Source organism: Falco rusticolus, chromosome Z (genome assembly GCF_015220075.1).
Source record: "Falco rusticolus isolate bFalRus1 chromosome Z, bFalRus1.pri, whole genome shotgun sequence".
Lineage (NCBI taxonomy): Eukaryota > Metazoa > Chordata > Aves > Falconiformes > Falconidae > Falco > Falco rusticolus.
This window is the reverse complement of record NC_051210.1, coordinates 73,292,900-73,315,373: the sequence shown is the minus strand read 5'-3', so window position 1 is coordinate 73,315,373 and position 22,474 is coordinate 73,292,900. Positions and strand designations below refer to the sequence as shown.

Sequence of the window (22,474 nt, the reverse complement as noted above, 5' to 3'; positions counted from 1 at the left end):
CAGGTGGGACCCAGGGGAGAAGGACTCCGCACGGAGCAGCCAGGCGGTTACCGGAGCACCGCGTCCGCGGGGTCTGCCCAAGCCGCGCACCGGCCGCCCGGGCCCCATAGCCCCGCGGGCGCCTACAGAGATGCCGGCTCGGCACCCCGGCGGCGCTGCCCGGGGGGTGCGGGGTCCCCGCCGGGGCGGGGGGGCTCCGGCAGGGCGCGGCGGCGGCGGGTCCCAAGGAGTTAAGGGCTGGCCCCGCCCCGGGCCCGCCCCGCCGGTGCCAGCGCTCGGGGCGGCGGAGGCGCAGCGCCGGGCCGCGGCGGGGGTCGGGCCGCTGCCGGGCCAGGAGCGCCGCGCCGCCCGCCCCGCGCCGCCGCCGCTAGCGTCGCCCCGGGGGCCGGGGTGCGGCGGCGGGGGGCAAGGCGGCGGCTCCCCGGCGGCGGGGCTGCCCGGCCGCGGGGGTGAATGGCGCTGGGGGTGCTCGGCGGGACCGACATGGAGTGGGAGAAGCTGCCGCGGCGGCCCGGGGAGAGCGAAGGGGAGGCGGCGGGGCCCTGGCCGGGCTGCGGGCGGCTGCGGCCCTCCTCGTACCGGGCGCTGCGCAGCGCCGTCTCCACCCTGGCGCGCATCGACGACTTCTACTGCGAGAAGATCGGGGCCGGCTTCTTCTCCGAGGTCTTCAAGGTGTGCGGGGCGGGGGCGGGGATGGCGGTGCCCGCCGGGGTCGGGCATCCCCCGGGGACCGGCGGCGCCCACGCAGCCCCGGCCGGGCCCTCGGTGGGGCGCGGGGGGACCCCGGATCCCCAGCCCCGGCGGCTGGGCGAGGTCGGGGGGGTGGGGTGGGGCGGCGGGGACCTCGGGTGGCGGGGAGCCCCGTCTCCGCCGGGGGTGTTGTCCCTCCGTGCAGGCGGCAGGGAGCGCGGGCGCTGTTTACAGCCCGGGGGGGCTGAGCGCTGCCGAGCGCTGCAGCGTGGTTCGCAGCGGGGCCGCGCAGGGCACCGGTGGGGCGGCGGGCAGCCCAGCCCCGGGGACCCCTGTCAGAAGACTGGAGCCCCGGCCCCGCCAGGCCCAGGGCGTGCCTGTGGCAAGGGGCTGCAGGCAGCATGTGCAGCCGGTCCGAGGCGATTTCCAGCGTTGTTGGGCCTGTTCCAGACGGTGCTGGCCAGGCAGATGTGCAGGGTGTCCCACGGGAGCCTCCCGAAGGTGACTGGGTCTGGGAGAGGGCTGTGATGCTGTGTGGCAGTGCGGAGGCTGGTCCCCAGCAGGGACCCCGGAGCTGCCTTTGTCCTCCATCCTCTTTGGGACTGCCAGAGCAGGGATGCCGGTGTGTGGCCCACACTCTGGTTAGGGGTGCGTGGGTGCTGGTGGGGACCTCCGGGTCCCAACAATGCAGCAGAGGAGCGTGGTGACAGCACCCTGCCAGCTGGAGGGCTGTGCCCTGCCCAGCTGCCACCGCTCCCCTCCCCATCCAAGGGGAGGTGTGTGCACATGTTGTTTCCATCCTTGGCATCACTTAAGGCACCACAGACTGTTGGGTGAGGACTGCCCTTAAGCCGTGCGTTTAGTGGCTTTACCCCTCGGGAGGGAGCAGGTTTGGGCTGGGCAGGACCCCAAACACCTCCCATCACTGTTGCCGCGGCCCCAGGCAGCGCTGTGCCGTGTCCCCTGCGTGGGACCACACTCTCATGCACAGCACAGCTGGGCATCCACATCCTGGTGGGACCCTGGGGTGTCTCTCCAGCTCTGCCACCATTCCCCATTCAGCAGGGAGACGGCAAGACCTGGATCCTCTGCAGCCACAAGAGGGGTGTCCTGTGAGGGGCCGTGGCAGGCATACAGAGCCGTGTCCCTCTCCTCCATGCTCCTTCCTGCCCCTGCAGAGCCATGACCTCTCTGCTGGCCAGGTTCCTGCTATTGATCTCTGGCTTGGAGTGCACGGCAGCACCTTGGAGCAGAGGGAGGCATTTAATAATGTCAGGCGTGGATACAGCTCTTTAATAATGGATGCTCCCGTGTCTTGGCCAGGCCACAGTCTCTCCTTGCCTCGCTGTGCCTGTTTTTCCCGGCCCTGTGGGAGCCACAAAATGCTCCTCCCACCCGTTGTTCATGATCTTGTGGGGCCACTTGCACGTAGGATTTGGGGGACCAGCGGAGGTTGTGGGGGGTGTGTGGGATCAGGCAGCAGGAGCTGGTGTGTGTGCATGCTGGAGAGAAGGCAGGGGCAGGAGGGGGCCAGATGGGGCTTTGTGCTCTTGCAGTGGGTTGAGTCCAAGAGCTCAGCAGGATGATGGGGCAGGCCCGGGATCTGAGCTGGGGTTTGGCTGCCTGAGCTTGCGGGGAGGATGGAGCTTGGCAGGGCAGCACAGGAACTGTTTTCCTCCTACCTCCCTTGTTCCTGCTGTTGCTTTCCATGGCCGTGGGCACTCACGGCTCCCTCCTCCGTGTGGCTGCTAGGTCCTGCTTCATTCCAGCCTTGGTGGGCGTGGGGGATAGGGGAGGGGACCTGGAAGCCTCTGTCCCTATGTGTTGGTATCTCAGCCCTGGTGTGCAGCCGAGCCAGGGCCAGGCAGGGTGCTGGGGTACCAGCACGAGCATCTGACTGTCTTCCCAGCATTAAAGCCAAAAGGCTCAGTGTGTCTGAGGCCTGGTATCCCAAGCTAGCTGCGGGGTTGAGCCTTATCTTACCTCAGCCAAGCACACCTCTAGAAAGGCTGTCCGGAGCAAACAGGAGACACCAGTGATTAAAAGCTGCTCTTTTCCCTAGAGGTTGTTCCCAGCTGATGCCCTGCTATGCTGCAGAGCTGGGCCATTTCCCTCTGGAGCAGCTGGTTCTCACTGCCTTTCCCTGCGTGGTTTCAGAAGCACCAGGCCACCCCCGTTCTCGGGTACACGGACATTGCAGCAACCCACCTCTCCATCCCTAATAGACCAAGCAGATTGAACCAGGTGTGTTTGTGCCAGACATTTTCTCCAGCCCTTAAAAGCACTGTTGCATCTCTTCTCCAGATCCCTCTCTTAGATTCCCATGTTCAGTCTGCAGCAGGTGCAGGGGCTGTGGGCAGCACCCTGGCTTCAGTGTCCTGGGAGCTGTATCCAGAGGTCTTTGACCATCTCTGCACCTTGTGACCCACTGTCACCCATTCTCTCAGAGACGCTGCTTCCTAGGGCGCAGCCCTTCAGCATGCACTGCCCTGTGTCCCATTTCCGTGGTGCTGGGGCAGGGATGGGGGTGCAATATTAGTAGTTCCCAGCACTGACAGAGCTCAGGTGAGGGCTTTGGCACGATTGCCACCCACCTGCCACCTCTTGCTTCGCTACCAACCTTTGAGATTTTGTATTTACTCCCAGTTTACCAGTGCAACTAATGGCTTGATTCCCTCCCTCTTTATCTGCTGCCCTTCATCAGTGGACCTTGCCTTGTTTTACAAAGGAGGGTGGAGTGGCATGACACAGATGGAGAAACTAAGGCAGGCAGGGAGGAAGTGAATTTGCCGAGGTCAGCCAGCCGGGAGCAGCCCTGGCCCTGCTGTCACCGCTTGGGAGCCCTGAGTGCTAGAAACACATGCTGACTAGCTGGGGACCTGCCAACAGCTCTCCTGCGCTGTCACGGGGTGTGCCTTGGGCTTGCCAGTGAGAGCTGGCAATGGTCTGCTGCCATCGTGCAATGCCACCACTGCCCTGGCTGCTGGTGTGCCTGTGGTACTGCTCCACGGAGCACAGGAGGTGAGGGCTGCTGCTCAAGCACGTGTTGGGAACGGATGCTGCACGGTCTCCACCTTTTGCTTGCCCAAAGGAAGTCTGTCTTGACCCATTCTGCCTTGTTGGTGTGATGAGTAGGTTTTCCAGTCCCACCCAGCAAAAGACCTGTTGCACTACTGGGATTCCCCTGAGCTCAGATGCAGCCGTTATCGGCAGGTGTGGGATTACCCGCAGCATTGCTAACCAGGCTCTCGGGGGTGAGGGGTGCAGGATGATATCCCAAAATGACTGTGCCTTGCCTGCACTGGGCTGGGGCAATGGGATGAGCACAGAGCGGGGCTGTGTGTGAACCTGTCCCCCGAGCAGGGTGCAGGGGGCCTGGCTGCTGAGACCCCCAGTTGGGGGTTGGGGGGGGGCGGAATTCCATCCTGTGTCTAGACAGGAGCGCCGGCTGTGGGGAGGGAGCAGGCCAGGCCGTCTGCTCGCTCTGATTAGCATGCTCTTTAAATAAGACTCTAATTTCCGCTGTTAAAAGAGCTCAGATCCCTTGTGCCCAGGCTGGGGCTGCAGCCAGCCCCATCCCATCCCCCAGCCCTGTGTGCTGGCAACAGATGGGATGGGGACAGGCACGGCGCTGCACCCCAGCTCATCCACAGCATGTCCATGAAGCACCCAACAGAGGGGCCATGTGGGGTGCTGGGGGGGATCAGGGACGGGCGAGGGCTTGCCTGGTTCCTGGGTGGGGGACTGGTGGTTTGTCCTCCCCCTACACCCCAGCACGGCTGCCTGGCTGAGCTCAGCTCCCGGGAATGCGCTGGGATTCCTGGGCATCATGCCAGAGCGAGGAGAGGCGAGGGGACGCCATCCTGGCTGGGGAGGCTCAGCTACCCGCTGCTTCCCTGGATGGTGGCAGGGAAAGAAACCCCCATAGCAAGGGTCTGTGTCCCACCAGGGGTCATGGCTTGCTCCCTCCTCTGCTACGCCTGCTTCTGGAGAGCTGCCAGGGCGCTAGGCTGGTGTTAGCACTTGGCCAGACTGGGTAAACTGGCCAGTGCTTAGGAGGCTGTAGGAAGACCCTGAGGGCATAATCCCTTCCCTGCTGGCCTTTGGCAGCAGAGCATGCGGGGGAGATGGCAGGATGCAGTCTTGCAAGGGAGCTCAGGGCTCTTGAGTGCCCTCAAGGAGGTCATGGCCCACGAGTGAGGGGCTGGGGCTGTCCTGGGAACCCCTGGAGCCCTCCCTGCCCTGGGAATGGAGTCCTGGAGAAGGACATCAGGGCAGGGCTGTGCTGCCTGGGAGCTCCTGGGGTCCCTGGGAGAAATTCTGGAGAAGGGGCTTTCACTAGACCTTCGCTCCCCCAGGCTGCCTATCCTGTGGGATTAAGTCGTTAGGCGCTGTATGGCTCTTCACCCAGCCTATTGCAATGGCAGGAGGCTTTTTAATGAGGAATTAAGCTACGGGCACATCCCAACCGTGGGGAGCTAAGCCATTGCCCACCGGGGGCTGCTCCCTGATGCAGGGACACTGCTGCTGGTGAGGACCCAGCCAGCCCCACAGTGCATGGCCACCAAGTGTCAGTGCGTGTGTGCCATTCCTGCTGTGAGCGCATGGCGCTGGAGCCTTGCTGCTCGGCGCCGTCCCGGCAGGGCTGAGCCTGCCTATGCCATCGAGCCAGGTCCTGCTGCCTGGCAGCTGCTGGTGCCAGCCAAACCGACCAAGCCAGTCCTGCCAGCCCTGCACGGCATGGGAAGGGAAGGCAGTGCTGCCGCCGGGCAAGCTGGGTCAGGAGTACTGGGCTTTGCTGGGCGGCACCCAGCACCGGGGTCTTGGCAGGACTGGGGGTTCTGCTGGCCTGGTCCAGGCTCTGGTTCCCTTGGCCCCTGGCTCTGCCCGGAGATGGAGGGGCCAAGGGAGACCTTGCCCACCTGCTTTAGCCAGGCAGGCCCCCTCCTCAAAGCCAGTGCGGCCACCAGAACACAGGGAGCACTGTTTCTGTGTCTGGTGCTGCCTCCAGCTGTCCGCTGCATAGGGGTGGGGGTGGAGGGGAGGGGAGGCAGCGATGGTGAGGATGGAGTAGGGGTGCCCCTTGCCCTGCATGCTGGTACAGTTGTGGACAGGGAGCCCTAGGACGCTGGGATGGGGCTCTCAGTGGTGCCAGGTGCTGCAGGGCAGTGATGGGGTAGGGTGAGCAGGGTGGTGGGCACAGGGAGGACCTGGGGTGCCATTAGAAGATGGGGTACCCAGGGTATATGCGGGGCTGAAGGCACTATGCTCCCCAAAGCAGGGGCTGCGCCATCATCCTGGGACGGACTCTTACCGAGCCCAGGAGCTCTGTCCGTTGCTCAGCGAGGAGGAACCATGGAGAAACCCATCCTCCCTTCTCCCCACAGCATGGTGGAGGGGTGGGATGGGGACCCACAGTGCCAGGCGTGTGGGGCGTCTCCTCACTCATCCAGGGTCCATCCTGATCTCTGCTGTCACATGGCCTCTGCCCACAGGCCAGGGGTGCTGGGTGCCTGGAGCTGGCTGGAGGTGATGCAGGTGTTACCAGAGCGGGGTGCCTACAGGCAGGTGGCTGCTGAATTATTCAAAGCCTCCCCATGAACAAAATGAACTGGTGGTGGCACTGCAGGGTTGGGCCGGGCTAAGCTATTGCCTCTTGCTTCCACTCCGCCTGGGGCTGGTTTGGCCTTGGTGTGCTCAGACATATATAGAGAGGGATCTTTATGAAGCACTAATTACCCCCCAGGCCCTTTGGTGGGGGAAGCTGCTGCCTACTTCCCGTGTACGGAGTGCTGGATGAGTCCCCATCTCAGCGTGCACCCCAGGACAGCTACTCCCCAAAGCAATGCCAGCCACATGGGGTGGGAAGGGAGCCCCAGAGGCCCCAGTGTGCCAGCCCCTGCTCATTGTGATGGGGACAGGGGGCAAGCTGTGAGCTGGATGAGGAGCACTGAGGACCCTGTCTCCAGCCAGCCCTCTGTGTTTTGCCCAGGGAGGTGATCCCTGTGGCAGTAGGTGGTATGGGAAGGGCCAGGAGCTGGCAGCAGCACAGCAGCTTCAACCAGCATCAGCTAAAAAGGAGAAGAGCAGGCAGCTGACGGCAGTGCCAAGGAATGCCTGCGCCTCCGTGCACAGCTTGGTGTGTGCCTGGGGGGCAGCTGGGATCTGCCTGGTTGTCCCCCACAACAGCTGCTGCTCTGAGTGGGACAGGTCCTACCCCCAGCCCTCACTCAGGAAGGGACCCTCAGCACTGGTTCAGCCCCCCGCCATGGTGCTAGGGCAGGGGATGCTGTGCTTATCCCTCACCCTAAACACGCCGGGGCACCACAGAAGGACAGGGATGTCCATGCTTGGCCACGCTCCCAGCTGCTGTTCCTGGCAGGGGGGCAGGCCCCCAGCTTGCACGATAGTGTCAGGCTGGGGCCAGCTAAATATACAGCCTTGTCTCAGTGCCGTGCCCCACCAGGCTGGGGTCATGCTCTAGGGCAGTGCTGGCCACTCCTGGGGCTGTTTCAGGGGGGCGATGTGCCCCTTCTGTCCTTCACCCCACTCTGGTAGGGTCTGGCTGGGTGGTACTGATCCAGAAAAGCCCTCCCTGGTATGCCCAAATCCTGCACATGGCTGTCCTTGCAGCAGGGCTGGGGTCACAGCTTGCAGGAGCTGCCATTGCCTCTGCGGGAGGGCTTGGGAGTGTTGCATAGTGGGGGGAGCACAATAAGCGGGGCGCCTCAGGAAGGATGGGGTTGTGCATCATCAGCACTAGGGTTCTTGGGGTGCTGCTGTGCTGGGAGAACCCTCCCTAGCCCTAGCTGTCCCCAGGGTACCCCATGCCTTGGGTGCATGGGGTGCTCAGCTCCTGCTTCTAGGACTTGGGTGGGTGCTGGGTGCAGGCTGGTATCTGGGGGGGCTGTGGAGGCACATGGGCCTCAGCCTCCCTTGCACCCTGCTCCAGGTGCGGCACCGTCAGTCAGGGCAGATCATGGTGCTGAAGATGAACAAGCTGACCAGCAACCGAGGCAACATGCTGCGGGAGGTGCAGCTCATGAACCGCCTCTCACACCCCAACATCCTCAGGTAGGACCTGCTCCCCCACTGCTGTCCCCGTTGTCCCCCCTTTTCCCTAGCCAAGGCTGTTTGGAGCTACTGCAGTGCTGGATGAGCTCCCGGGGCTGGTCCCCACTGCAGCCGCCCTGAGGTCACTTCTGTCTCACAGGTTCATGGGGGTGTGCGTGCACCAGGGACAACTGCATGCACTGACGGAGGTGAGAGCAGGGCAACGGCTGTGAGTCTTGGGGTTCTTGCAGACTTGGGGAGGGGACAGTGGTGGCTATGGGGACACTTTCTCAGCCCATGACACATGTGCAGGGCAAGGTGTACTGGGGGGACTGTGCTGGGGGTGGTTGGGGGATGTGCTAGCATGAGAGGTGGGCATCAGGCATTATGGAGCGGGGCGGGGGGCGCAGTGATGCTATGGCCCAGCTCTTCCCGTTAGTACATCAATGGTGGGAACCTGGAGCAGCTGCTGGACAGCCCTGTGCCCCTCTCCTGGTCCATGCGTGTCAAGCTGGCCCTCGACATCGCCTGTGGCCTGCGCTACCTGCACTCCAAAGGCATCTTCCACCGTGACCTCACCTCCAAGGTATGGGATGCTCCAAAGCATCCCATTGCCCTCATTGTCCCATACCCATGCTGCTGCCCCAGGCATGACCAGCTGGGGGGCAGGAGGCTGCTCTGTGCTGGGGCATCCAGATAGCAGTGGCTGGTGAGGCAGGGCTGGTGCGGGGTTGGGTGTGACAGGGGTCCTCCTGTGCTCCCAGAATTGCCTGGTGCGCCGCGAGGCCAATGGCTACACGGCTGTAGTGGGTGACTTCGGCTTGGCGGAGAAGATCCCCACCTACAGGTGCGTGGGCAGCGTCCACCCTGTCCATCCTCATCCTTGGAGTGGGGGGTTTCCAGCCCACTTAGAGCAAGAGCTGGGGAGGGATGGACATTTGGGATGCAACTAGAAGGGCAGGGATGGGGGGTGGTGGGGGTGGTCCCCAGCGGTGGGGACCCATAGGGCAGATGGACACATTTGGGGCTGGCTAGAAGGGGGTGGAGTAGGGGATGGTGTGAGTGGGGAGGGCTGAGTTTGTGGGATGCATGAAGGAGGGTTAGCTTGGGAAGGGAGATGGAGATGGTGATTTGGGCTGCCCCAGCGGGTGGATGGGAGGTCGGACAGGGATAGGGGGCTGTGGGCAGCCCCTGATGTCCCACCGTGTCCCCCAGCGAGGGCAGTGAGAAGGAGCCGCTGGCTGTGGTGGGCTCCCCATACTGGATGGCGCCTGAGGTGCTGCGAGGGGAGATCTACAATGAGAAGGTGAGACTCCATGGCTGCTATGCATGGGACTTTACCCATGCTTGCACTGCCACTGGTTTGCAGGATTTGCAGCCCTGAGAGCTCCTGGGATGCAGAGGGAAGGTACTGGGGATCCCTTGGGTGGCGAGGCGGCAGGGCCCCTGGCATGGCTGCGCAGTGGGGAGGGGGCTGTGGGTTTGCAGAATGGTGGGCATGCTTCCTCAGGGGCTGCAGGGATCCCCCTCATGACTCCCTGCTCTCTGCAGGCCGATGTGTTCGCGTATGGCATCATCCTGTGTGAGACCATTGCTCGTGTCCCTGCTGACCCTGACTACCTGCCCCGCACTGAGGTGACTTCCTGGGACCTGGGCAGGGAGGGAGGGTGGCAGGCAGCAGCACTGGGGCTGGGACTGCTTTACCAAATGAGGGGGACCATCCTCCTTTGCGGGGCAGAGCCCTGTGTGCAGGAGCTGCCCTGCATCTCGGGGCAGGGGTGCTGTGTCCCAGATGCTGCCCAGGGAGGGATGCCCTCTGCTCATAAGCTGTTCTCAGAGTCCATAGTTGGCTTGGATGAGGGAAGGGGACAGCTGGATTCAGGCAAAGAGCAGGCAGTATCTGTGTCACAGCATCCCCAGCCTTGCCCTAACTCGGGCTGAGACCAGGGACCCCCTTGCTGGGATGCTGCCAGGTCCACAGCCCTGGGTGGCACACAGTCAGTGTGAGGGCGGGGGGCCCAGCTATCCTGAGTCCCCCAGCCCGTGTGGTGCCCCAGGGGACCCAACCTCACTCTTCCTCCTTTCTCTGGTACAGGATTTTGGTCTGGATGTCACCACTTTTCGCACCATGGTGGAAGCAGAGTGCCCAGCGGCCTTCCTCCAGCTCGCTTTCCACTGCTGCAGTGTGAGTCTCCCAACTCTGCTTCCCAGGACAGCTGGGCAGGACAGGCAGCCTTGCCTTTGACAGGCAGAGCTCCCTGGGGTGCTTGGGGGGCCCACAGGCCTGATGGTTAACCCCTCCTGTCTGCAGATGGAGCCAGCCTCCCGCCCCTCGTTCCTGGAAATCACGCAGTGCCTGGAGGGCATCCTGCAGCACCAGCTGGGTGCCGAGGGTGTGAGGGCCACCCTCCTCAGCTGCAGGGAGAGTCTGCCTGCGCCTGGGACAGCAGCCACGCTCAACGGTACGTGGGCATCCTGGGGACAGGCCACGGCAGGGTGCAAGGAGGTGGGGTGTTGGGTGTCCCATCCTACCCTGGCAGCTGTATGGGGAAGGAGACAGGGGTTGCATGAGGTCTGCAGGATGGAGCCGGTCTCTGTTCCTCCCTCACAGTGCACCCCTGGGTTGTGGGGTGCCCAGCACCCCGTAGCACCTTGCACTGGCAGCTGGTGACCCGCCTCTGTGCCTGTGCCCAGGGGAAGCCAGGAGGGTGGCCAGCCGAGCCAAGCAGTCACCCCTGCGCGAGCTGGGGATACAGCACCTGCAGCCGGACCAGCGCCTGTCCCGCAGCCAGTCCGACATGTTCCCCCCAAAATCGTCCACCCTGCTGCGGCCATTGGAGCCTTACAATGGGGCCAGGACCAAGGAGGCATCCCCTCGCATCAACCCCTTCTCCCAGCGCGAGGATCTGAAGGGGGGGAAGATCAAGCTCTTCGACACACCAAGCAAATCGGTCATCTCACTCACCTTCGACCTGCCGCCCCCTGCCCTGCTCCAGCTCAGCACCCCCGTGACACCTGAGCCCACCGTGGAGGTGCAGTGTGACTTCTCGTCCCCTGCTGCAGCCCCCCGCAAGTGCCACTCGCTGCCTGCCTCCCCTGAGCTGCCCCACCGGGGGGGCCTGGCACTGGGCATGGAGTCCGTCTGTCCCGCTGATGATCCGCAGCGCCCTGCCCTCCTTCCTCCCACAGCTCGGGGACAAGCCTACCCCCCCAGCCCTGGGGTGGAGGAGCGGATGGACTGCGGCCCCGACAGCCCCGAGCTGCCGCAGCTCCCCACACTGTTCCCCAACAGCAACTTCATCCGCACAGCATCCTTGGACATCCAACCCTGGCAGCCAGAGCAGCGAGCCCCCAGTGGGCTCCTCTTCAACAACAACCACGTGGTGGTCAGCAAACCCGTGGCTTGGGGCAGCAGCCTGGAGCACAGTTTCTCTGAGCTCAGCATCCCCTGCGCAGCGGTGCTGGAGCGGACGGAGCGTGCAGCCATGCTGCCTGGGCATGGCTCTAGCACCATTCTGGAGCAGGATGAGGTGCTGCCCTGTCCCGGCTGCTGCCTGGGTCCGTTCAGCTTCAGCTTCACCTCCGTTTGCCACCGGCCAGCACCCAGCCCGCCTCGCTACCAGAACCTCAACTGTGAGGCCACGAGCCTCCTCTGCCACGACAGGGGCCACCACCAGAAGGCCCCAGGGCCAGTGCTGGCAGAGCCCAGCCTGAAGCTGCCAGAGGCACAGTCCTAATTTTGGGGATCCTGGGGAGCAGGGCTGCCTTCAGCCACCCCCTCCGCAGCCACAGCACCGGGCAGGTGCCAGAGCCTGGTGCATCTCTGCAGCCTGTCCTCGCTCCCTCGGCATTTGGTGGCTGCCAGTGGCTGCAGTGCCCTGTGCCATGGCCTCCACAGCACAGCCCAGGCGCTCGGGCACCCATCCCACCAGGATTGGCCTTGGGGGTCTGCGGGGAGCCCTAGGGGCTGGGCTCGGTCCGTGCTGGGGACTGAAGTGCAATAACAGCCTTGCCCTGAGCATGGTCCAGTGCTGCCCCGGGCGGCAGGGCTGGTCCCCCGCGGGGCCCCTGAGGCTCAGACCCTGCATGTGGGACCCCCCTTCCCCACAGCCTCATGCCTTTGTGAGCTCTCCCAGGGGATGTACAATGAGCCTGATCCCCTGGGAGAGCTGGGAGCCTATTGTGCTCCAGGGGATGAGAGGGGCTGGGCTGGGGGCAGAGGGGTCAGCGTGTGTATGTGTGTGTTTGGGGAGTCGGGGGCGGGGGGGGGGGGGGGGGGGGGGGGGCTGCTGGGTGTCCATGTGCTTCCCTGCAAGCGTGTGGAGCACAGCCAGTCCCTTCCATGGAGAGAGGCGTGCAGGGGACCGGGAGCAGGGCGATGCACATGGGGAAGTGCACAGGGAGGATTGCCAGCGCTGGGATTGCCCCAGCCCACCCAAAGCTGAGAGCTGGGTGCTGAGCTGGCACAGAACCCTGCCTCTCCCTGGCCCATGGGGTCAGGAGCAGGGTGCGGGCAGAGGGGCCGGGGTGCCTTCCTGGCCGTGGTGGGAAGGGGCTGGTGGGCAGCACAGTCGGGCTGCCTGCACCCTGGCAAGGGTGGGAGCGGGCTTTCCTCCCTCCTGCACAATGCACTGGTGAATGCAGAACTCCTGTGTTTTTTATTATTATTATTAATAATAATTGCTAGTAATATATACCCAGCTTATTTAAAGTGTTCAATAAAAACTGAATGTCCCAGCAACTCAGGCTGCTGCTTCTGTCTCTTGGATGCATGTCAGACGTGGAGGGGAGCCCAGCCCCAAAAAGTTGCACGGGCTTGTCTGGGGCTTCTGGGGAGCCCCTTGGGGATCACAAGCCAGCCTGGCTCAGCCCAAGATCTCAATGCCTCCAGAGCGGCCATCTCATTGAAATGGGTTTGATCAAATTCCCATTCATTAGTTAGGTTCTTTGGGTTCATGCCCTTGCGTCTGTGTTTGTGGTGGTACACAAGAAATCAAAGCGCAGGCAAGCTGTGGTTCTTTATTGCTACAGAGGGGTTTCAGCCAGCGGACAAGATAGTGACACGTGCCACCTCCAAAAACTGGCTTTTAACACCCTTTCGCTCCTCAAGCAAGCTAATTCACATAGCAATTCATCAACTATATATGGCAGACAGGACCGTATAATAAACCCAGAGCATTTTCGCTTGGTTGAACACTACTTCCTCTGGTCTTGCCTGGCTACAGTGTTACAATCAGGGCTATTTTGCTTAATCTCATATGCAGGTGTGTAGTAACTATTTTAAAGTCCTAATGACTTGTCTGGCAAAGCATCGGTCTAGCAAGTGCTAGAGTTGCTTTTGCAAGGCACTATCATACTGTACAATCCTAAAGGTCATTTCTCTACTTTCTAATTAGCAAAAAAAAAATAAAAAAAAATACCCAACCACCAGCACAGGCGCTAGCTGGTTCAGGCGCAGCTTCTCTCCTTGTGTGCTGAGGCTTTGCTGACGCTGTTTCTTGCTGGGTCGTCTGGAAGCCATGGTCAAGCTGCAGCTGTAATGGGGCCAGGCAGAAAGTCCCTGCTGTGGGAAGGGGACCTGGCCAGGTGCAGGGCTGTGCTGTCCCCCACTCCCACATCCTGGCATGCCAGCACCACAGCTCGCTCTGTGCTGGGGATGTTGCATGGTTGCAGGGCTGAGCATCAGGGCTTGGTCCGATCTGGGACTGGGGCTGGGCTCCCCATCGCACACCAGCCCTTGTGCTCAGGAAGACCCAGCGTACTCCATGCAGGTGTGGGGCTGGGCTGTGGGCTTGTGACGCTCTGCTGAAGCACAGCAGCTTGGGGGGGAAATGGGCACTGCCAGCACCTCCCCCAGCCTGCGTGATGCCCAAGTGTCGTTGGGCATTGCTGGGAAGGACCTAGGCAGCCCCATGAGTAGTGGGTAGTGGGTTGCTCACATGGATGGGATGCAGCAAGGCTGAAGTGGAGGTGGTGCAGCCTACAGGTGCTGCAAGGGAAGGCAGAGGGTGAGGGTGAGGTGCTGCCCAGTCTCCACTGCATGCAGTGGGGTTGGGAAGACATCTTGCAAAGGGGTTTCCCTCATCTTGGTGCTTTGCTGCATCACATCTTAGGGGTGGGGGGGCGGGGGTTAGGATTGTTGGGGGGGGGGGGGGCCGTCTCTTGATCTACTGCAGACCAGGGGATCCCACAGCAGCAAAGGGATGCAGGCAGGCTCATCCCACACAGGAAGGTGCCTGCATCCTTCTGCCTTTCCAAGGGAGGAGATCAACATGCCCCATGCAGAGGTCTACACAGAGGCCCACTTTCCTCCATGCATGCCCTCCATGCCTTGCACACACTAGGCTGGGCAGAGTCTGGCACAGGACACTCACCGCAGTGGTGCTGCAGCCAGCAGCCATCACAGTGAGAAAGGGGAGCTTGGCCCTGCTGCCTTCTCGCAGATCCAAAGTTGCAGGTCATCAGGAGCAGCACACTGGGCAGATTTGATGATCCCGTGGCTTATTATGGCACAGGATCCATTCGACTTTGACTGCCATGGCCTGGATGGGGAAACAACACATCAGGGAGCTGCTCGTATCCACCATCCCCAGCCAAGGCAGCTGTGGCTGCTGACAGCTGCCTCCTGTAGGCTTGCACAGGAGGTGTTGAATGCTGCAGTCCTCCCCTCCTGTTTTCACAGTCTGAAGCCTCAGCCAGGACAACCCCGCCCTTCCTCGGGCAGGCTGAGAAACCCCTCTAAGGCTCTGCATTGCTTGTGACTCCCCTTAGCCTCCCCACTGCTTGAATCTCAGCCTTGCTGCTGGGGGATACTTCATCTCTGCAGCACCCAGCGGTGGGGATAGCCCTGTCCTCCCTGGGGGCACACGGGTGGCTGGAGGAACTGCCCTGGGCTGTGGGGACACACTGGGGTGCAGCCCTCCACAGTGGGGGTGAGGATGGAGAAGCAGGCAGCGGGCAGGGACTGGGGACCCAGCAGCCAGACAGACAGGTCTGTTCCTCTCCACTGCTCCCAGACACTGCAAGAGGAAGCTGTGGTGAGCTGGGGAGGGGGTGCACATGACAGGGAGGAGCCCAGGACCCTCTTCAGGCGGGAAGGCTTGATTTCCCTTCAACGAGGGACCAGGGAGGCACAAGGGGGGATAGAACTATAGAACTGGTGCTCAAACACTTTGTCTAGAACCCGAATAAAACATGCAGTTTCTTTTGTCCCCTTTCGCTGCCTCCTGCTTGCGCATGCTTTGCACATGCCCCCCCCCGCCAAATCTTGCCTTTCCATTTGCACAGCCTCTAAGCATCTCATCACACCACTGCACCCACCTCCCCTCAGCCTCAGCTGACTTGTTGTTCTCTGTTGCCCAGTGCTTGTGCCTGGGACTGGGTATGCGAGGAGAAGGGGTTTCAACAAGAGGCTGCGCCACTGGGTACCTTCGGTAAAGGGAGCCATCCACCCAGAACCAGGTGTCTGGGACCTCTTCGACATATGGGTCCTCTTCCTCAAGCCACCCATAGTCATACCAGGGGAAGCTGCTTTTCTGCAGCCCGATCCAGTATGGGGTGTCTGAGTTCTTCAGGAAGGTCTGGGGAAGGAGAAAAAGGGGCTTTTAGTGGCTTTTCCATGGTACCTATGTAGTGCGATGTTTGGAGGGGGTGGTCATATCCCCAAGGAACACCTTGGGCTGGAGCTCCTTGGGGCAGGACAGCTGAGCAGCCCTGGTGCCCTGTTCTATCTTTGGCAGCATCCAGTGGTGCCAGAGCCTCTCTGCCCCATGTCCACCACCTGCTCCAGAGATCAGCCTTGCACCCTCCAATGTTTCAGCAGGGCAGGGGACCCCAGGGCAGTGCTGGCCCACACAGGGACCCCAGGGCTGGATCCACCAGCTCCTGCCATCAGCTCCCTCAGTGCCCTACCGGCACAGTCCAGCGACTCCAGGATTTGGTGATCAGGAGTTGAGAATACTTCTTCTCGCACTCATCTCTGCTGTCCTCCCATGTCTTCTTCTCTGACGAGATGAAGAGGCACTTGCCCCTGTAGAGCACCCAGCCTGAAGGGCAGCAATCTGGGGGCAGGGGCACGGCTCAGGTGCTTGTTCAGCCACAGATGCCTTGAGGCAGGGACTGGGAACAGCCCCAAATCTTCCCAGCAGACACCAGGCTCAGCCTCTGCCCCAGGCATAGTGTCAGCCTTTGGACCACCCAATCCTGACCATGTGGCCAAAAAAGCCAGTGTTCCTGCCTTGGCACTGTACCTGCTGAGGGGTGCTAGTCTTCTGGGGCACCCCATCCCTGCTCCACCATCACCTTACCTATAGCTGTGCAGGAGCGCAAGGTGGCCACCGTGCTCTCGCTGATGTTGAGCTTCCCCTGCACCTCCTGCATCTCCTTCTCCATCTTCCCCAGGACCCCCGTGAGTCGCACGATCTCGGCATTCAGGTTGCCCAGCTCCTGCCGGCTGCTGTTGCCCTCCCGCCACGCTCGCTGCAGCTCTGCCATGGCCCACGCCAGCTCCAGCCGCATCTGCTCCAGGCTCTGCTCCTGTGCCCTCACCTCCTGCGAGAGGCGGCCCCGCTCGGCCGCGTGCTCCCGGGAGGCGTCCTGCAGGCTGTGGGTGACCTGCCAGTCTGGGGACAGCGGGGGTGAGCTGGGGCACAGCGATGGGACAGCCCAGGCAGGGCCACGTGGGCTGACCCTGCTAGGGGGGTAGGATGACCCTTGCAAGGCAGCATCCATCCATGCTGGATGGGAAAGACACAGCAGGGAATTGTGCTGTCAGGAACAGGCGGTGGCAGGGGGGAGCAGGGCAAGGCAGGACAGGATGGATGTAGGAGCAGACAGAGCAGGGTAGTGGCAGGAAGGGTGCAGCAACACAAGGCTGGGCAAGCCCGGGCAGGGCAGGGAGACACCCATGATGTGCAAGGGGTACAAGCCAGCGTGTACCAGACAGGGCAGAGGGATCCAGCTACAAAGAGTGGGCATGGGCATACTCCATTCACCCCCACCACTCACCCAGGAACTCACCCTAGCCCATCTGCCTCCCTCTCACCACGCTGCCCAACCACCCCCCACCTCAGAAGTGCCCAGCCCCCCCAACTCACAGCAAGTTCCCAGGGCCACAGTGGCCACCAGCAGCAACAGGCAAGCTACTATCAGTCCCGCAGGGAGGTACTGCCACCAGGACCAGCGCCCTGCAAGACACAACCAACCACAGGCATCACACAGTGAGTCAGGAAACCCCTGACAGCCCCTAGACCTCTTACCTTCAGGCAGCAGAGTGGCAGCATGATAGCACAGGTGGCATGGTTTGGGCACTTCTTCTCTTCAAGAATGGGAAAGGGGTACCCTGAAACATGACCCACTACCCAAGCCAAGACCTCCCCAGGTTCCCTGGGCTCCAGCTAGGCACTCACCTCGACTGGGCTGGGCCCTGTCCCCATCCTGCCCCACCGACAGCGGCTGCATGTTCTCGTAGGGGCTCTCCGCATCATCCATGCCAAGGGCTGTTGGAGGAAGGGAGAGGAGGGCAGATGAGTCCACAAGGTAAGGCATGGTGGGGAAAGTGTAGGGGGTCCCAAGGGCTCTCACCTGCCTCCAATGCCTGGCTGGCCATGCTCCGGCCCCCCATCACCTTGGCAAACCTCAGGTCAGCATAAACCATGCTCTGGGCCATGTGGGCAAGCACTAGGCAAGCCCTGAGCCCTTCTGGCTCCCACCCTACCCTTGGGATGCCTTTCTGGGATGGTCCTGTTCCCTGGTAATTGCGCCGTCTCTTGGGGGTGCAGGGAAGAAGTGCAGTCAGCGTCTTCAGAAGCAGAAGTTTGCTCTGAGCTGTGGCAGATGGGACCAACGAGGCACAGCTGCAGGAACCAGCACCTTCTCATTGGTCCTTGCATCACTGCCCTGTCCCCTCCCACACCCCAAAAGTGCTCACAGTTCCCACGAGCACATGGCAGGTCCAGGGCAGCACTGCCTGAGGTCAGGGCAGTGGCAGAGCAGGGATGGACCCAAATCTCTGGGTCAGGGGAGAGCTGGGGGAGAGTAGGACCAGCCTGGATACAGGAGCACATCACCCTGGGGACAGCCCTGAGGGTGGCTGGAAGTCTTCACGGATGCAGATTTCCCCTCCTGGCCTCTGGGAATGGGTATTTCCCCATGATGTAGCTTGTGCTGCTCCCTTTCATCCTCTCCCTGATACCCTCCTAGAAGACCCCTGGCTTCGGCATCAGTCCAAAGCTCCCCAGAGGGTTACATAGGGCAGTGACACCTGCTTTGCCTTCCCTTCCCCAGACCACAACTCCAGGACTCACAGCATCTCCTCCCTCTGTCCCAACCTTCAGCCCCTCAGCGTCTCAGAGATCTCTACTGAACTGCATACAGAGACGCAGGTTTCAGAAAGGGCACTGAGTTTAGGGACCAGCTGGGCACATCTGGACAAAGCCAGTTCCTGGGACAGGACTGGAGGCATCCAGGGGTGCCAGTGGAGCACAGCATTGCAAGGCCACTCTCCACCACCTCTTCAAGAGCAGTGGAAGTTCTTTTCCACTGGATAAAGGCAAAAATCATGGCCAGCTCCAAAGGGGACAGTAAAGATGTTTGGAAAGCTAAAGGCTGAGCAGCTTCCAGCCAGTCCCCGGGAAGAAGGTGGAGCACATCCTCCTGGGCATGTGGTGGTCCAGGTACAGGGAGGATATGGTGGTGGCTGGGGGGAGCCCAGTGGGATTTACCAAGTGCAAGTGGCACCTGCCTGACCTGCCCACCTGCTGCTGTGGGAGCAATGGGCTGGCGACCAGAGGAGAGCAATGGGGCCCATTTATCATGACCCTTCGAGGTCTGGGCCATAGTAGCCTGTGGTGTCCTTGCTGGCAGAATGGGGAGATGTGGCCGGGAGAAGGGGAGAAGAGCAAGAGCTCACACTGCAATGTGGAAACCCCTTCCAGGCACTAGGGGCTGCATTGCACAGCAATGATGGTCAAAACCCAAAGCAGAGTACTAAGAGGGGGACCCTCCATCCTGGATGGAGGCAGCACCAGAGACACCTGTTCCTACATGAAAGCCAGCCCTCCTCTCCCCTGCCTCAGAGAGCTGGGTCAATTCTCGGTAGTCTGAGCCCTGTAGACCTGTCCAGCACCCCAATATCAAGCTGCACTGTCCCACTGTGGCAATGTATTTGGAGGAAAAGGGACACCTGGCCTATCAAATGTCACTCTTGCTTTAGCAGCTTGATATGGTTAAATAAAGGCTTTATCTGCTCAGCAAGGCTGCAATGTTGTGTGAGAAAGACACCTGGAACAAAGAAAATGGGATCGTTGGCAGTTAAGCAGGCAGAAAAACAGGAGCTGAGCTGGGATCTAATGAGTGCAAGAATGTCAACAATCTTAATGATGGGACTAACCACCTGCATGCTTTTAACACATTAGTATCTGTATAGCAGCGTGTGAACAGTGTATGTAACCCACAGAATTAAGGTGTGATGTGTGTATGAATATTAAAATCGTATATAACCTTGCAGAAACTTCAGTAAAGTGGCTTCAACTAGGATCATACTGATATGTCGTTGAGTCCATGATTTTTGCTCCTGCACCCCACTGCCACCCCAGAGGACCCTGAGCAGTTTCGGGGCATAGAAGGGGCCATGGTGACTGCACCAGAGCCAATAGCAGGGCACCAGTCCCAGCGGCTGTGCTGTCCTCCTCCCACCTACAGCAAACCTCTACTTCTCCAGAAACTAGCTGCACTTCTCCTTTGCAGTTCTCAGAGAGGCAGTGACTGCAGCAGCACAGCAGCTGTCAGGACCACCAGAGCAGTTCAGAGTATGGCCCAGAGCGTGGTCTACGCCGACCTGAAGTTTGCCATGGCCCCCCCACTCACCTCCCCCACCTGCCACGCAGCCCCCGATGAGGATGACAGCCCCTATGAGAACGTGCCGCCGGCACCGGTGCCCGTGGCACCCAGCCCAGGTGAGGCCCCGGCCGCGGCCACCACTGCGGGGGTGCCCTGGTGCAGAGTGGGCACCGGGTGGCAGCTGTGGCACCGTGCGGTGATGCCCATGGGCACGCATCTCTTGCAGGGCGCCGGCCCCGGCATTGGCGTGTCGCTGTGAGGCTGCTGGCAGCCAGCCTGCTGCTGCTGGTGGCCACCGTGGTGGCCCTGGGGACTTGCTGTGAGTCAGGGCGAGGGCCGCGGGGTGGGGGGGTGGCCAGGGAGGGGGGCACTGGGAGTGGGTGGGGCAAGGGCCAGGCTGCTGGGGGGTTGTCTAGCCTGGGGGTGCTGGAGCTGGTGGTCGAGGGGCAGCACCGCTGCTTGCTTGGCTGCCCGGAGCTGCCCTCCAATTGCCTGCACTGCTTCCCACTGCTTCCCACTGCTTCCCACTGCTTCCCACTGCTTCCCACTGCTTCCCACTGCCTCCCACTGCTTCCCACTGCCCCCACTACCCCCCACTGCTTCCCACTGCCTCCCACTGCTTCCCACTGCTTCCCACTGCTTCCCACTGCCTCCCTCTGCTTCCCACTGCTTCCCACTGCCTCCCACTGCTTCCCACTCCTTCCCATGCTTCCCACTGCCTCCCACTGCTTCCCACTGCCTCCCATTGCTTCCCACTGCCTCGCCCTGCTTCCCACTACCACTCGCTGCTTCCCACTGCATCCCGTAACTTCCCATTCCATCCCACTGCTTCCCACTGCTTCCCACAGACTCCCACTAGCTCCCACTGCCTCCCACTGCTTCTCACTGCTTCCCACTACCTCCCACTGCCTCCCACTACTTCACACTGCCTCCCATTGCCATCCCACTGCCCCGTACTGCATCCCATGCATCCCACTGCATCCCACTGCCTACAACTGATTGCCACTGCTTGCCACCTGCTTCCCACTGCTTCCCACTGCTTCCCACTGCCTCCTACTGCTTCCCACTGCCTCCCACTGCCACCCACTGCTTCCCACCACCTCCCACTACCTCCCACTACTTCCCATTGCCTCTCAATTCCACCCACTGCTTCCCACTGCCTCCCATTGATGCCCGCTGTCTCCCACTGCTTCCCACTGCTTCCCACAGACTCCCACTAGCTCCCACTGCCTCCCACTGCTTCTCACTGCTTCCCACTACCTCCCACTGCCTCCCACTACTTCACACTGCCTCCCACTGCATCCCACTGCCACCTACTGCATCCCATTGCATCCCACTGCATCCCACTGCCTACAACTAATTGCCACTGCTTGCCACTGCTTGCCACTGCTTCCCACTGCTTCCCACTGCCTCCTACTGCTTCCCACTGCCTCCCACTGCCACCCACTGCTTCCCACCACCTCCCACTACCTCCCACTACTTCCCATTGCCTCTCAATTCCACCCACTGCTTCCCACTGCCTCCCATTGCCTTCCCACTGCATCCCACTGCCTCCCACTGCTTCCCCACTGCCTCCCACTGCTTCCAGCTGCCTCCCACTGCTTCCCAATATTTCCCACTGCCTCCCATTACTTCCCAATACATCCCACTGCTTCCCACTCCTTTCTCACTGCCTCCCACTGCCTCCCACTGCTTCCCACTGAATCCCACTTCTTCCCATTGCATCCCACTGCCTCCAACTGCATCCCACTGCCTCTCACTGCCTCCCACTGCTTCCCACTGCCTCCCAATACCACCCACTGCTTCCCACTGCCTTCCCATTGCTTCCCACTGCATCCCACTGCTTCCCACTCCTTCGTACTGTCACCCATCGCTTCCCACTGCATCCCACTGCTTCCCACTGCATCCCACTGCTTCCCACTTCTTCCCACTGCCCACTGCTTCACACTGCTTCCCAGTGCTTCCCACTGCCTCCCAATGCTTCTCACTTCTTCCCACTGCCTCCCACTACCACCCTCTGCTTCCCACTGCCTCCCACTGCTCCTCAATGCATCCCATTGCTTTCCACTTCTTTCCCACTGCCTCGGCTGCCTCCCACTGCCTCCCAGTGCTTTCCACTTCCACCCACTACTTCCCATTGCCCCCCACTGATTTCCACTGCATCCCACTGCCTCCCACTGCTTCCCACTACTTCCCACTGCTTCCCACGTCCTTCCACTGCTTCCCAGGGCCTACCACTGCTACCCACTGCCTCCCAGTGCTTCCCACTGCCTACCACTGCTTCCCTCTGCTTCCCACTGCTTCCCATTGCTTCCCACTGCCTCGCACTGCATCCCACTGCCACCCACTGGCTGCCAGTGTTTCTCACTTCTGCCCACTGCTTCCCACTGCCTCCCATTGCTTCCCACCGCAATCCACTGCCTCCCACTGCTTCCCACTGCCTCCCACTGCTTCCCACTGCATCTCACTGCTTCCCACTGCCTCCCATTGCTTCCCGCTGCTTCCCACTGCGTCCCACTGCCTCCCACTGCTTCCCACTGCCTCCCACTGCTTTCCACTACCTCCCTGTGCTTCCCACTGCATCCCATTCCTTCCCGCTGCTTCCCACTGCCTCCCATTGCCATCCCACTGCATCCCACTGCGTCCCACTGCGTCCCACTGCCTCCCACTGCCTCCCACTGCTTCCCCTGCCTCCCACTGACTCCCACTGTTCCCACTGCCTCCCAATACAACCAACTGCTTCCCACTGCCTCCCAATACCACCAACTGCTTCCCACTGCCTCCCAATGCTTCTCACTGCATCCCACTGCTTCTCACTGCTTCCCACTGCCTCCACTGCTTCCCACTGCTTCCCACTCCTTCGTACTGTCACCCACTGCTTCCCACTGGCTTC

At 61.5% G+C, this 22,474-nt stretch overlaps 3 protein-coding genes across 3 annotated transcripts in view; 2 read left to right on the top strand and 1 right to left on the bottom strand.

Annotated features, from left to right (window-relative positions):
- Window positions 1–351: 351 nt before the first annotated feature.
- Window positions 352–11,977, top strand: TESK1 (testis associated actin remodelling kinase 1). The gene is made up of 10 exons (XM_037374388.1): window positions 352–672; window positions 7,643–7,764; window positions 7,904–7,952; window positions 8,183–8,329; window positions 8,508–8,590; window positions 8,959–9,049; window positions 9,295–9,378; window positions 9,839–9,928; window positions 10,055–10,205; window positions 10,438–11,977. Exons 1-10 carry the CDS (start codon window positions 454–456, stop codon window positions 11,478–11,480), a joined length of 2,079 nt encoding a protein of 692 aa, XP_037230285.1. The 5' UTR covers window positions 352–453; the 3' UTR covers window positions 11,481–11,977.
- A 2,166-nt stretch (window positions 11,978–14,143) lies between these two features.
- Window positions 14,144–17,410, bottom strand: CD72 (CD72 molecule). The gene is made up of 7 exons (XM_037372653.1): window positions 17,326–17,410; window positions 17,151–17,240; window positions 16,839–16,928; window positions 16,050–16,364; window positions 15,655–15,803; window positions 15,172–15,323; window positions 14,144–14,285 (listed from the first exon to the last, which is right to left on the bottom strand). The coding sequence occupies exons 1-7, from the start codon at window positions 17,408–17,410 to the stop codon at window positions 14,144–14,146; spliced, it is 1,023 nt and encodes a 340-aa protein (XP_037228550.1).
- A 2,142-nt stretch (window positions 17,411–19,552) lies between these two features.
- The window catches only part of LOC119140996 (B-cell differentiation antigen CD72-like), a 5,194-nt gene continuing 2,272 nt past the window's right edge, over window positions 19,553–22,474 (top strand). Inside the window, exons 1-2 of the mRNA XM_037372652.1 lie at window positions 19,553–19,697; window positions 19,808–19,900. Of these exons, the coding sequence (XP_037228549.1) occupies window positions 19,553–19,697; window positions 19,808–19,900 (238 nt within the window). The remainder of the gene's footprint in view (window positions 19,698–19,807; window positions 19,901–22,474) is intronic.

What these genes read in the sequence shown, in the direction of transcription:
- CD72 (XM_037372653.1), bottom strand. Translation starts at nt 17,410, where the DNA reads ATGGCCCAGAGCATGGTTTATGCTGACCTGAGGTTTGCCAAGGTGATG. An exon ending in CAGGGCCCAGCCCAGTCGAG is followed by an intron (nt 16,929 to 17,150) that starts GTGAGTGCCTAG and finishes TGTGTCTTGCAG; the next exon opens with GGCGCTGGTCCTGGTGGCAG. An exon ending in GATGGCTCCCTTTACCGAAG is followed by an intron (nt 14,286 to 15,171) that starts GTACCCAGTGGC and finishes TTCCCCATCCAG; the next exon opens with GCCATGGCAGTCAAAGTCGA.
- TESK1 (XM_037374388.1), top strand. Translation starts at nt 454, where the DNA reads ATGGCGCTGGGGGTGCTCGGCGGGACCGACATGGAGTGGGAGAAGCTG. An exon ending in TCGCTTTCCACTGCTGCAGT is followed by an intron (nt 9,929 to 10,054) that starts GTGAGTCTCCCA and finishes TCCTGTCTGCAG; the next exon opens with ATGGAGCCAGCCTCCCGCCC. An exon ending in GACAGCAGCCACGCTCAACG is followed by an intron (nt 10,206 to 10,437) that starts GTACGTGGGCAT and finishes GCCTGTGCCCAG; the next exon opens with GGGAAGCCAGGAGGGTGGCC.